Source organism: Neomonachus schauinslandi, chromosome 11 (assembly GCF_002201575.2).
Source record: "Neomonachus schauinslandi chromosome 11, ASM220157v2, whole genome shotgun sequence".
Lineage (NCBI taxonomy): Eukaryota > Metazoa > Chordata > Mammalia > Carnivora > Phocidae > Neomonachus > Neomonachus schauinslandi.
The window spans coordinates 94,834,904-94,848,511 of record NC_058413.1 but is presented as its reverse complement, the minus strand read 5'-3'; the positions used below and the strand labels follow the sequence as shown (position 1 = coordinate 94,848,511).

Genomic DNA, 13,608 nt, shown 5'->3' with positions numbered 1-13,608 from the left:
TAAAAAAAAAAAAAAAGACTGTATATCCAAGAAAATGTTGAGATTCAAAGGAATCTCTCTGTTCCTAAATAAATTTGTATAGTTATGATAAAAATGATTTCACTATTGATAAGAAGAGGGTTAGGTTATTGTTCTGTGTCTTTTGTTGAGGGGAGGGGATATGAGTGCATATAGTGAAATGGGATGGGGGGGGGTACCTGGGTGGCTCAGTCAGTGGAGCATTCAACTCTTGATCTCAGGGATGCGAGTTTGAGCCCCACATTGGGCGCAGAGATTACTTAAAAGAAATGGGATGGGGAAAAATGTTTCAAATTGGTGCAGTAAGTCTGTTACTCTCCAGACTGAAGCTAAAGATGACAAACATTAATACAGGGCTTTGAAGAGTTCAGAGTTCTTATTCTTTTTGACAGAACTACCTTGAGGGCAGAGTAGCAGGAAACTGGTGGGAAGATTTTTAAGCAGGAGGATAGTAAATGTTTAAGGCCAAGTCATTCAGACTTTAGAGATGGAAGCAGAGGCTGAAAAGCTCATATTGCAGATATCCTGAAGGTCAATTATTAAACATTCACAATGGGAAGCAAGAGATATGTAAGGCAAAGCATAATCCAATAATCAAATATATTTGGCTTTTGAATGCACTGTGACTTTTGCTGAGGAGCTTGAGGGACAAGGAAGCTCTCCCTGTGGTTTTTCTTAGGTTAATAAAAATTTAAATAGCTACCATTCCTGAAGGAAACACTGACCTGTGGGAAAGGGAGGCCCTTCAAAAATGTAATGGCTCATGGGGAAAAACTGAAATTGGGACGAAACATTTGTTGTAAACAATATCCAAGTGGGAAATCTATATGTAAGTAATTAAGACTTACCTATTTCTAATGTTTGAATGGGCCTTATATTCAGACAAATATTTCATGTCACGAAGCTGGAGAAGAAAGCCTACTGGTAGTGGTTACTGTCTCAAGAAAAGATCCAGTTGGAAGGGGCTAGGTATGCAGCAAAGAGACATCAAGAGGAGGCTTTGGGACTCATTTAAATATATAAAGGGACAACTCTGTGACCCAGGAGCCCATGGGTAGTTACACTGTTTACAATGCTGGTTTTCTTTTCTTTTCTCTCGCTCTTTTTTTTTTTTTTGGCATCCCTGTATGGGCACGAACCACATGCTGGTTTTCATTCATTTCATCTTTTTAAAAAAACTTTATTTTTTTAGAGCAGTTTTAGATTTACACCAAAATTGAGAGGAAGGTACAGAGATTTCCCATACACCCCTGCCCCCTCACGTGCATAGCCTCCCCCATCATCAACATCACTCACCAGAAAGTACTTTTTTTTTTTTAAACCAAGGAAGAACCTACATTGACACACAATAATTACACAAAGTTCACAGTTCATCTTAGAGCTCACTCCTGGTGTTGCACATGATGCAGGTTTGGATAAAAATATAATGACATATACTCATCACTGTAATATGCAGGGTATTTTCACTGCCCTAATCCTTTGTGCTCCACCTGTTCATCTATCTCCCCCCTACACCCTGCAAACACTGATTTTTTACCATCTCTAATAGCTTTGCATTTTCCAGAATGTCCTATAGTTGAAATCATAGTACATAGCCTTTCCAGATTGGCTTCTTTCACTTAGTAATGTGCATTTAAAATTCCTCCATGTCTTCATGGCTTGATAGCTCATTTCCTTTTAGCACTGAATAAATAATATTCTATTGTCTGAATACACCATAGTTTATCCATTCACCTACCAAAGGACATCTTGGTTGCTTCCAAGTTTTGGCAGTTATGACGAAAGCTGCCATAAACATCTGTGTGTGGGGTTTTGATGTGGACAGAAGTTTTCAGTTCCTTTGGGTAAATACCGAGGAGCATAATTGCTTGATCATACAGTAAGAGTATATTTTGTTTTGTAAGAAACCTCCAAACTGTCTCCCAACAGAATGTGGCTGCACCATTTTGCATTCCCACCAGTGTATGAGAGTTTCTCTTGCTCCACATCCTTGCCAGCATCTGGTGTTGCCAAGCATTCTGGATCTTGGTCATTCTAATAAGTGCGTAGTAGTAGCTCAGCTGTTTTCATTTGCATTTTCCTGATGACATATGATGTGGAGCATCTTTTCATGTGCTTATTTGCCATCCATATGTCTTCTTTGGTGTGGTATCTGTTCAGGTCATTGGCCCACTTTTTAATCAGGTTATTTATTTTCTTATTGTTGCATGTTAAGAGTACTTTGTCTATTCTGGGTAACAGTCCTTTATCAGATGTGTCTTTTGCAAACATTTTCTTCCAGTCCATGGCTTGTCCTCTAATTCTCTTGATATTTGTCTTTTGCAGATATTTTTAATTTTAATGAAGTCTAGCTTACCCATTATTTCTGTCATGGGTTGTGTCTTTGTTGTTGTATCTAAAAAGGCATCACCATACCCAGTGTCATCTAGGTTTTCTCCATCTAGGTGTTCTCTTCCTGAAATGTTACAGTTTTGCATTTTACATTTAGGTCTATGATCCATTTTGAGTTCATTTTTGTGAAGGGTATAAGGTCTGGGTCTAGATGCAATTTTTTTTTTTTTTTGCATGTGGATGTGTGGTTGTTCCAGCAGCATGTGTTAAAGACACCATTTTTTCTTCATTTTATTGCTTTAACTCCTTTGTCAAAGATCAGTTGACTCTGTATGAGGGTCAATTTCTGGGCTATCTGACCATGGTTTTTATGAAAGAAATGCAGAATTGTAGCTTCACTGCTCAGCCTCCAGTAGCTTCCATTTCCATTGTCTTGGACAACTGTTTAACAGAGTCAAACCTGGAAGCGGGCACTGATTCACTTTTCATGTATGCATGATTCTATAAAATTCCAGTGAAGTTTAACCAAAGCTTGGTTAGCTTCCTCAGCAGCTAACTAGGCACAAGAGAATCTATGGACAAAAACCAGTCATTGCCCAGGCAGAAAGAAAGAGAAGAATTGCTCCTGCTACTTTTCAAATTTTCATACTTCAGTTTTTAGTTGACTCAAGACTGGTGGGCCCAGCTGTGGGCTCCTAATACTAAGGACTTTTGGTGAAACTCAGAGAATAAACTTAGTTCCAGGACTGAAGTCAGGAATTCTGCCCTGAGCCCCCAGGTTTTAGGCTCAGTGCCCCTCCTCCCTGTGCACTCTGCTGTATCTTACGTACTGCATTTGCTGATTCTTCTGCTTCTCCTTCTAGACTGTGGGAAGCTCCTTATAGTGGAAGCTCTTTTTCTCTATATCCCCATGATTAACACTGTGCCTAATACTGGGGTGCCTGGGTGGCTCAGTCAGTTAAGCGTCTGCCTTAGGCTCAGGTCATGATCTCAGGGTCGTGGATCGAGCCCCATGTCAGGCTCCCTGCTCGGCTGGGAATTTGCTTCTCCCTCTTCCTTTGTCCTTTCACCTGCTTGTGCTAATTAATAAATAAAATCTTAAAAAAAAAAACCCAACACTGTCCCTAGTACATAATAGGCAATTAAGATTTTTGAAAATTAAATTCCTTTTTTACCTCTGAATAACTTCTAGTGCCCTTCACTGAGGCTAGGAGCTGTGAATACCTAATAATACAGTACACATCTGTAGGGGATTCTAGTCAAGTTCAGGCAGCATATCTTGGTGGTTGAGAGCATGACTTCCAGAGCTATACTGCTTGGGTTCATACTCAAATCTGCCTCCTACTAATCATGTCACCTTGAGCAAGTTCCTTGACTGCTCTGTGCCTTAGTTTCTCACCTATAAAATGGGGATAACAATAGTACCCATTTCATAGACCTGTGAGAATTAAATGTTAATAATATACATGAAGTGCTTGGAACAAAGCCTGGTACAATAAGTGTTGTCTACTATTATTGTGATGATGATCACAATTATTGTCATTATTATTCTAATAAATTGGTGGAGAGCTTCCTGTCCCCTGCTCTCCTTTACTTCTTGGGGGGATGCCATTGTTGACTAGTATCTGATTTGGTAGAACAAGGGTTATGGCCAAACATATGTAAATTAGTAAATTTAATCCAAGGTAATGAAGCTTGAACCTGGACTATTAATCACCCTAGGATAAAGGCCCATTAAAGGCTTCAATAGAAAGAACTTTCCCTTATCCGCCCAGCCTTTAGACCCCTGAAGCCTTTTAGTACTCTGTTCTTCCCTGGAAAATGGTGGCAGCAAGAAAGTAGTTCCAAATTCAGATACTAGAAGAAGAAAAAAATACTACAACAATTATAAGCAAATGGGGAAAGTTGAGATTTGCATAGTATCCATTTAGTGAAACGGATCCTTCCCCATTCTCTTTCTTCAGGCTCTCATTACCTCTTATCTGGTCTGTTCCAACCCACTTGAAGCAGGCTGTCTTCTCCAATTCATCTTATAATGACTTCAAGTTGGGTGCATAGCAGTGATTCTCAACTTCGGTTACACATTGGAATTCTGAGATTCTGTGTTTCTACCAAACTCCGGGAGCTGTGGATTTTGCTGGGCTATGGACCACACTTTGAGTAACAAGGGCTTGGAGAACATGGTAACATTATCCCCTTGCCCAATAACATCATAGGCTTCCTGTTACCCACATAATAAGATGCCTCAGTCTAGCATCTCAGGCTGGCAACAGGGTCATTTAACGTCCTCTGACAGCAATGGTTCTTAAACATGACTAATATCTGAATGACCTGTGGGTTAAGTTTTAAAAGATACATATTCCTAGGCCCCACACTAAGCCTACTAAATCGTACTTTTCAAGATACAGCCTACAAGGGTATTTGGAAGACACTTCCTAAATGGTATAGAAGATTAACAAGGTTTAGGAGCCCCAATATGCTTCCAAGACACTTTTCCAGGCTCATTTCCCATCCATCCAACCAGTGAACATCTAGCACATCTGCCTCCTACCAGGTATTAGACAAACAAAGATGAAAACAGTTTGATCCTTACTCACGAGAGATTGGCAAGATAAATGTCAAAACTAGATTATTCACTACTCCCCAGCCATGGTGTAAATGCTCACACCTCTACTTAACGACTTCTCTTTTTAAGACTGTCTGGGCCCCTCAGCATCCCATTGTTACCCATCCTAATAAACCAATCCACATACCCTCTTTACCCCATTTGAGCCTCCATACTTGTTTGGTCATCTCTTCCAACTGACTTCCCGTGGTATTAAAATAGATCTCAAAGAGGAGAAAGGATTTACCAGAAGTGTCACCGATCACAATAATTAACATTTATATAGTGACTCCTGGGGCCCGCCATTGTTCTAAGCAGTTTACATAGGTAAAGCGTGTAAAATTCTCACAATGGCCTTATAGGATGCCTATTATTACTATCCCCGTTCTGTGTTTGAGAAAAATGGAGGCACAGAGTCAGCAACCAATCCGGGTTTATTTTTAAGCCTTATATTCTACCGCCAAGTTGGTGGCCGGGCTGTCACGAAAAGGACTACTAATTCCCAAGCCTAAGCACTTTCCTGGCAAATTAGTGATTTGTGTGCTTGTTTCACAATTGAGACTCAAGCGTGAGAGCAGCGATGAGATCTTGTATCTCCCACAGTGCCTAGTAGGGGTGTGAGCCCTCAGTTACCGGATGGGCTGTCCCAACCTGGGGGTGGGGGGGACGGGGGACGGGATGGGTAATTATTCAAACAAACAAACAACAAACACGCAAACAAGGGCAGCAGCCTGCGGGTCTCACGTGACCACTAGGTCACACCCCGCTATCTCCCCCCCACCCCCCCAGCCCGGAGCGCTGGAGGAGCACCCTCCGGTTCCATCGTCCAGCTCGGGTTCTGCGCTCCGTCCTCCCAGCCACAAGGTGCCCCCAGACCCCGGGCTCCTCTTCCGCCGCCGTCAGAGCATCGTCCTCTCTCCCTCTCTCCGCCGCTTCCTGCTCCGGGGATCCTCGCTCTGAGCTCTGGGGCCGAGGCGCCCGAGGCTTCCCGGGGCGCTCGGCCAGGTAACAGCGCGGCGCGAACGGTCGGACTGCGGCCGCCGGGCTGGGCTGGAGACCAGGGCGGCCCGGTCCGCCCGGCGCGCTGGTGGGGAAGGAGGCGGGCAGACGGCCCCGCCTGGCCGTCGAGGAGGGGCTGGGGGCGGGGGGCGGTGTTCTCCTCCTGCCTGCGGGCGCGGGAGGCCTTGCCTCGCCGGGCTCGGGCTGGCGGCGGGAGGTCCGCACAGCGGCGCGGCGCAGGTGCTCGCGAGCCGGGCGTGGCCCGCGGTCCGTGGGCGCGTCGGAGGGAGAGGCGCTCGCAGTGCCTGCGGGGCGCCCGGGTTGCCGCTCGCCCCAGCCACGCCTGCTCCGCCGTCGCCAGCCAGGTGGGCCCGCCCAGCGCTCCTCCTCCCGAATCTGGCCCTGGAACGGGAGGAGCGAGGACCGGAGCTTTGGAATTCCGAGCTGGAGCGGCCACCCCAATACCCTTCCGTTCTTTTACCCAAGAGTTAAAAAAAGAAAACAAAAACAAAACCGAAATCCAGAGATGGAGTGACTTTCCCAAGGTCACAGACTTGTATCTGCCCCTTACAAATGTCTATTCTTTTATTTAAGTGTTTGTAAATAGACTGTTTCCTCTGTTCTGCCAGGGAATTAGGATTCAGGGAAGAGGACTCTAAAAATACTAATCAGCAGATCCAAATGAGCTGATCCGTATTACTGGCCGGTGACCCTGGCATTTAGAAGGAAGTAAGCGAGGACGGTTCTTTTCACTCTGGGTACTTTGTATTTCTGGCCCTTGCTCTGAAAATTGGCCTAGATGTTTTACAAAATTTATCTCAGAACTCCTTGTCAGAACTGGGCCAGATTAGAGTTTTTCAATCCTCTTTTCTTCTCTCTTCCCCCCATTTTTTTAACGGAGGCTCAAGAGGTGAAAGTGATTCGCCCACACTTTTATGCCTAGTTAGGGGCACCGACAGAATTGGAACTCAGGACTGTGATCGACGCCTACTGTTTTCTTGGATAGAAACCTGATTTCGGATGAACGCTTTACAGAACTTGACCTTCATCAAGCTCTCTCTGGATAGCATTCTCGGGAGTGCTTTGTGCTGGTCCATGGATAGTATTTCACTTGTCAGAATAGGGTTAAGCAATAAGTGTAGCCATGCAGAAAATTCCTGCTGAGATGAGACACATATCTGCAATGTTTTCGACTTTTTTATTTGTACTTTCAATAGAGGAGCTAACGAGTATTAATAACAACATCTTGGTTACTTTAAGATTTTAGTCCTGTATGGCCAAATTGATTCAGTTACAGTCATTCTTGGCTTGATGTATTTGTCATCAGTAAAAATTTCAAAGCGTAGCTTTCTGACTTTGTTTGAGGTTTAACTGAATAACTGCCTTAAGGATATTTTTTATATCTCAACAAAAATTTCCCACTTATACCTTCTGCTTCCCCCTTGATCAGTCTTTGAGTTGGATTTCAGAACTAGGATTTTTTTTTTTCCTTCCGAAATACCTAGACTCCTTTTAGTTCCCTATTCAGGTTTACCTCAAGTTTTGATTTTAATTGATAAACCTGTGACCCAAATCCAAACTTCAGTTGAATTTAGTATCAGCTTCAAACCACACAAAACTGCTATGAGTCATATGACCTCTTATAGAAACCACAGGTGGTGGTACTGTTTTTTCGAGAGAGCTTCTTATTGGGATTTTTGAAGTGTGAACACATTATCTAATACATGTATTGTATTCAAGGTCAGTCACCACTGGCAGGTTATTGTTGACATTTACTCATCGCAACAACACGTTTTATCAGGCAGTCTACCAACTCAGAATGCAGTTCCTGGTTTTCGGTTTAGAGCTTTTATCAGTTCTCTGTAAGGAACATGGAATCAGAATTACAGCCACGCTTTAATGGAAGATTCTTGGCTGTGTCAAAAGGAAGAAGTGTTTCAGTGAAGGCGGTATTTTTGTACTATCCTAGAGTAGGAATGAAGATTATATGCAAATTGACCCAATGCTGTTTTCTTAGGGTGCATCCTTTGTTTTTCTGGTTTTGGTCTTTTCATCATAGGATGGCATTAGCTCTGTGTCCGCAGGTGCTGTGCAGCCTGGGGGGCTGGCTCTCACTCTACATTTCTTTCTGCCACCTGAATAAGCACCGAAGCTATGAGTGGAGCTGCCGACTGGTTACATTCACCCATGGAATCCTCTCTATAGGCCTCTCAGCTTATATTGGCTTCATTGATGGCCCCTGGCCTTTTACCCATCCAGGTAGGTGGGAGACATTAGAGGATTTTCCCTAAGGGGATCATAATTGGGGGGTAGTCTTGGAAGGAAGGGACATTTTCACAGAATTTGTACAATATTGGAGAATGTTGAAGAATAATTACCATTGTAATTTGTATTGGGCGTCTTCATTTTTACCTCTCATATTGTATATGTCCCTACTTCTGCTTTTCATAACTCTCTACTTTTAAAACAAATTTTAAATGCGTGTTACATTGTAATCCACCGAAATATATAAAACATAAAGCCAATATCAACATCTTCTACCACCCCCTCCAAACAGACACAGATGGCCTGTATTATACATGCTTTTTGATAACCTGCAATTTTCACTTGATTGTATATTCAGAGGACATCTATGTACATAGATTTCTTTTATCCTTCTTAATTTGTGATGTAATATTGTGTTGTATGCATATACTTTCATTTATTTAACTGATGTCACATTATTTGCAGCACTTATATTGATTTTTTTAAACTACTAGATGTACAAGTATTACCTCCTTAGAATAAAAAAGGTTGTATCCCCTTGAATTAGTTTGCTGGAGCTGCCGTAACACAATGCCACAGACTGGGAAGCATGAACAACAGAAACTTAACGTCTTCACAGTTCTTCAGGCTAGAAGTCCAAGATCAAGTTGTTGGCTGGTTTGGTTTCTTCTAAGGCTTTTCTCTTTTGCTTGCAGGTGGCTTCCTTCTTGCCATGTCCTCACATGGTCTCCCCTTTGTGTGTGTCTGTGTCCTGATCTCCTTCTTTTATAAGGACACCAGCCATATTGGATAAGGGCCCATCCTAACAACCTCATTTTATCTGAATTACCTCTTTAAAGGCCTTCTCTCCAAATACAGTCACATTCTGAGGAATTGGGGGTTAGGGCTTCGACATAAGAATTTGGGGGGTAACAATTCAGGCCAGAAGTCCCCTAGGATATGATTTTTTTTTAATTCCTTAGTTTTTGTTTTTGTTTTTTTAATTTCCTTAAATTCCTATATTTAGCTTCTGAGGTTTTCCCAAAACTATTCCAACTGATATGAAAGCAGCTGTTAAGCTGTATGTCTTATATGAAGGTTTTAAATAGATTTGAACATGTCATGTCCTCGCACTTGATTTTCTTGGGCTGGGAATACACTAACTTCTGGGGTTCTTTCCAAGGTCCACTTTCAAGAAGGGTAGGGCCACCAGCGTCCAGACAATCTAACCCATTAAGCTAAGAAATTAATCCAACATCCAGGGCAGAATAACTAAGAGAGCTTGGAAACAGACCTTTAAAACTGGTCAAATAAATAAATAAATAAAATTTTAAAAAATAAAAAAGAGAAAGAAAGTAGCTGTAGGATTTTAATTGAAAGGACAAAGCAGCTCAGTTTTATGCTGCTCCATAGAGAGGACACTGAGATTATGGCTGGTGCTCAGTTCATTCATTGAGATCTGATTCGTCAAAACAGAATTTCCCAGGCCTGTGACATTATTGGGTTTGATAAAGATCAAGGTTTTAGATTTTAGTCTTTCTTGGTCGTCACTCAGATGCATGTGCCTGCCTTTGTTTTTGCTCTCGGTGGTTCAAGAAAGCTTGGGAAACATTGGACCCTAGTGTCCCGTTGCAGGGTAGCTCAATTCCCAGCCACTCAGTTTGCTTCTGTCTTGGTTTATTTCAGGCTCACCCAATACTCCTCTCCAGGTGCACGTTCTGTGTCTCACCTTGGGCTACTTCATCTTCGACTTGGGCTGGTGCATCTACTTCCAGTCTGAGGGGCCCCTGATGCTAGCTCACCACACACTGAGTATCCTGGGCATCATCATGGCCCTGGTGCTCGGGGAGTCAGGCACAGAGGTCAACGCGGTCCTCTTTGGAAGCGAGATCACCAACCCCTTGCTACAGATGCGCTGGTTTCTCCGTGAAACAGGCCACTACCACAGTTTCACTGGAGATGTGGTGGACTTCCTCTTTGTGGCCCTGTTTACTGGAGTGAGGATTGGTGTAGGAGCTCGCCTCCTTTTCTGTGAAATGGTCTCCCCCAAGCCCAAGTGGTTTGTGAAGGTTGGGGGAGTAGCGATGTACGCTGTGTCTTGGTGTTTCATGTTTAGCATCTGGCGCTTCGCATGGAGGAAGAGCATCAAGAAGTACCATGCCTGGAGGAGCAGGTTGAGTGAGGAGCGGCAGCAGAAGCACAACGGCCATCTCAAAACGCACTAGCCAAGGCTTTCTCCAGACGGGGGACTGGGTTCAGCCAGCCACGGGACCCAGGTTGGAGATACGGCTGTTACAGAATCAGGCTTACGACGAACTGAGGTTTCACAAAAGGGCTACACCTTATCGGTCAGTTTGGTCATTCTTCGAGTGGAGCCCACACTAGTATTAAAACACTAACGTCTACTGTGGCGCAGTTGTAGAAAAGCGAGACTACTCGGTGGTAGTTGTGAGTACGTCAGCGCCGTGAGGTGAGCAGTGCTGCATTCCTGTTAGTTCCTGGTGTCCCTGGATCCTCTTGTCTCTGGGATGCCTGACGGCTAGACAGCTCAGGAAGGAATTTGAGAATCCCTTCGAGAACTGACTCCTTGAACAAACCCTTATTCCCGCTTTCCATGTAGCAGTTTAAATAAAGTCACCCCATTTACTATAAAGGGAGGGACTTTCAGGAAGATGAACGTCTGACATCTGAGCATCGGATCAGGGGACCGGATGTGCTCACACAAAGGGAAAGAGCTGAGAGGAGGATGGGGTGAAACTGGCCTCTGTAATGGGTCACTTCTTGAGGCCTCCCTATACCAACTGTTGAGGGTCCCCAACACCCCCCCCCCAGTTTTGGTGCTTTGCTTGGGGGATTCACATGACTCAGAATGTAGTCAAGCTCCTAGCTGTGATCAATTACAGTGAAGGGGTACAAAGAGGGCAGCAAAGGGAAAAGGTGCCAGGGGCAGAGTCGAAGGGAAACCAGGCCCAGGCTTCCAGAGTCCTCTCCCAGTGGGATCACCCAGGATGTGCTTCATTGCCCTAACAACAGTTTGTGGCCAGATGTGTAAAATGGCCAACGAGGAAGCTCATTAGCTGCTCAGTGCCCAAGTTTTTTCTTGGGGGCTGGTCATGTAGGCAGCCATTGCCTGGCATGGAGCAAAATTCCTGACTCCCAGCAGGAAAGTAGGTGTTCAGCATGAACCATATTGTTTGCACAAACAGCTGAGGCATGGTGAGCCATTCTCAGCAGTTAGTGGAGGGAGCGTTCCCGAAATCTAAGTTCCCAGACGCCAGCTAAGGGCCAACCTTGCAAGTTGGCCTTCCCAAGGACAGGAGTTCAGGCCTGCCCTGTTAACTCTTTTCTGCACAAAAACCAGAGAGCTAGGGCTTTGGGTGAGAGATGAATGAGGTGTGGGCAGATTTACCAAGTCCTGTTGTACGGGTTCTGCCCTACCAGGAAAACTATGCCAATTCTCAGGGCTTTTGTGCATTAATCTCCCAGGCATGAGAGGCTGTGAGTGAATTCCATAGGGATTTACCATGTGGATTCCACTGTGCTTGAGATGGCAGTTCAAGTTTCAGCTCTGCTATATGTACTGCAAACCAGAACCAAAGACAAGTGTACTGGCCGCAGGGTGATGAGGCTAATTTTTTTTTTTTTTTAATTTCATATACGTCCCCTTTAGCCCTCTTAACTACCTTTTCTTTTCTCTGAAAAAGATGCCCCTCTCTATGGATAAAGTATTATGACAAGGGCAGTCTCGGAAGGGAACAAAATATTTCTTAGTGCAATAGTCTCTAATCTCACCCAGGGAAAGCGAGAATGTAAGCTTAGAACGAGAGGTTAGGAATCAAGACTTCCTGGGTTCTTTTAACTAATTTGGCTGCTCACCTGCCAGATCAATTGGGCAGGTCACTTGTGTACTCTTTGTCTCGGTTTAAACCCTGTGGTGAATGAATGAAATACCCCGTTGTGTATTTCACAGCAACACTGGCATTTTATTAAGGGGTGTCTTTAATGTAGGACTTTTATGGAAAAAAATAAGTATTATTTATTTGCTGTTTATTTATTTATTTGATTATGTATTATGTTATTGAGACCACTGGGGATTGATCTCAGTTAGTGAGCAAATGTGTGGGGCCACTGAAGGCTAAGCCTAGGTTGATAGGAAGTTTCCACCCATTGTGTGGTCACTAGTAATACTAACCTAATGAGTGGTCTTGAAAATGGATGTCACTGGCCAGGCATGATGGAGCGTTGGAACCGCATGAAGTCATTGTTGCTCTGGCAAAAGCAGCTTTCAAGGCATGTTAACAGTGGGTCTTTTAAAATGACTGTCATCTGGTTAACGAGTTTTGCTGCACATGGAAATAATCTGACAGTAGCGTCTCCGTCTCTTTTCTTCTGTGATCGGGATCCCCAGAATGCTGGTGAGCCCCTTTCCAACAAAACTGTGGTCAAAGTAGGATGCTGGGGAATGCTGATTTTAGCAAAAGCCTAGTAAAAAAGAGTGGCTTGGCACAGGAGCTTAAAAAAAGAAAAAGCTGGCTCTTGAATTTTGGCACAGTGCAACCTGTTTCATACCAGACAAATGAATAGGCTTAATCTGGTACCAATTTTTTTTTTTTTCCTTTTTACTCCTCAGAAGTGAAGGGATTGCAGACCTTGCTGTTTTAGGGGTACTCTCATGGGAATGTACATAGGTTTCTTTTGGATTTTGAATGACCTAAATAATAAGAGAAGAAAAATTGTTCATTTCCGCTTTTCTTGATGTTTTAACTAATAACTATGAAGGAACCTCCCTGAGAGAAAAATGGGACATTAAGGTGAGTCAGCAGTTAAGATGCTATGTTTCTTTCTTTTTTTTTTTAAAGATTTTATTTATTTATTTGAGAGAGAGAGAATGAGAGAGAGCACATGAGAGGGGGGAGGGTCAGAGGGAGAAGCAGACTCCCTACCGAGCAGGGAGCCCGATGCGGGACTCGATCCAGGGACTCCAGGATCATGACCTGAGCCGAAGGCAGTCGCTTAACCAACTGAGCCACCCAGGCACCCTAAGATGCTATGTTTCTACATCACAGGTAAATGAAGGGCTAATTAACATGTGGTATGGTCAGACAAAATGAAGTATTTTATTCATTTGCCTTTGGATTACTATGTAATAATTCCAAACATTGCTCAAGATTTATACTTCAATGAGATTTGTACTAAATTTTATAAAAATAAACAACTTTTTATCAACCCAGAGTCTGCCTTTATATCTTTATTGTGGTTTTGCCAAGAAGTAAAAAAAAAAAGTCTTTTGGCTTGTAGAAATGTTGACCCATATTTATACTTATCTGTGAAACACCTCATCTGCTCTTACCATCAACCATTCCCAATAACTGTTTACTTTTGGGGGCAACAATCTACATATAGGAAAAAGA

General features: G+C 43.4%; 1 protein-coding gene across 2 annotated transcripts; it reads left to right on the top strand.

Moving 5' to 3' along the window:
• Nucleotides 1-7,912: 7,912 nt before the first annotated feature.
• TLCD5 (TLC domain containing 5) lies at nucleotides 7,913-10,422 on the top strand. Of its 2 annotated transcripts, XM_021696510.1 has the most exons (3): nucleotides 7,913-8,212; nucleotides 9,884-9,956; nucleotides 10,314-10,422. In XM_021696510.1, the coding sequence occupies exons 1-3, from the start codon at nucleotides 7,930-7,932 to the stop codon at nucleotides 10,420-10,422; spliced, it is 465 nt and encodes a 154-aa protein (XP_021552185.1). In that variant the 5' UTR covers nucleotides 7,913-7,929. The 2 variants fall into 2 exon arrangements, with proteins under 2 accessions (XP_021552185.1, XP_021552184.1); XM_021696509.1 differs by having other exon boundaries at nucleotides 9,884-10,422.
• The last annotated feature ends 3,186 nt before the right edge of the window (nucleotides 10,423-13,608 follow it).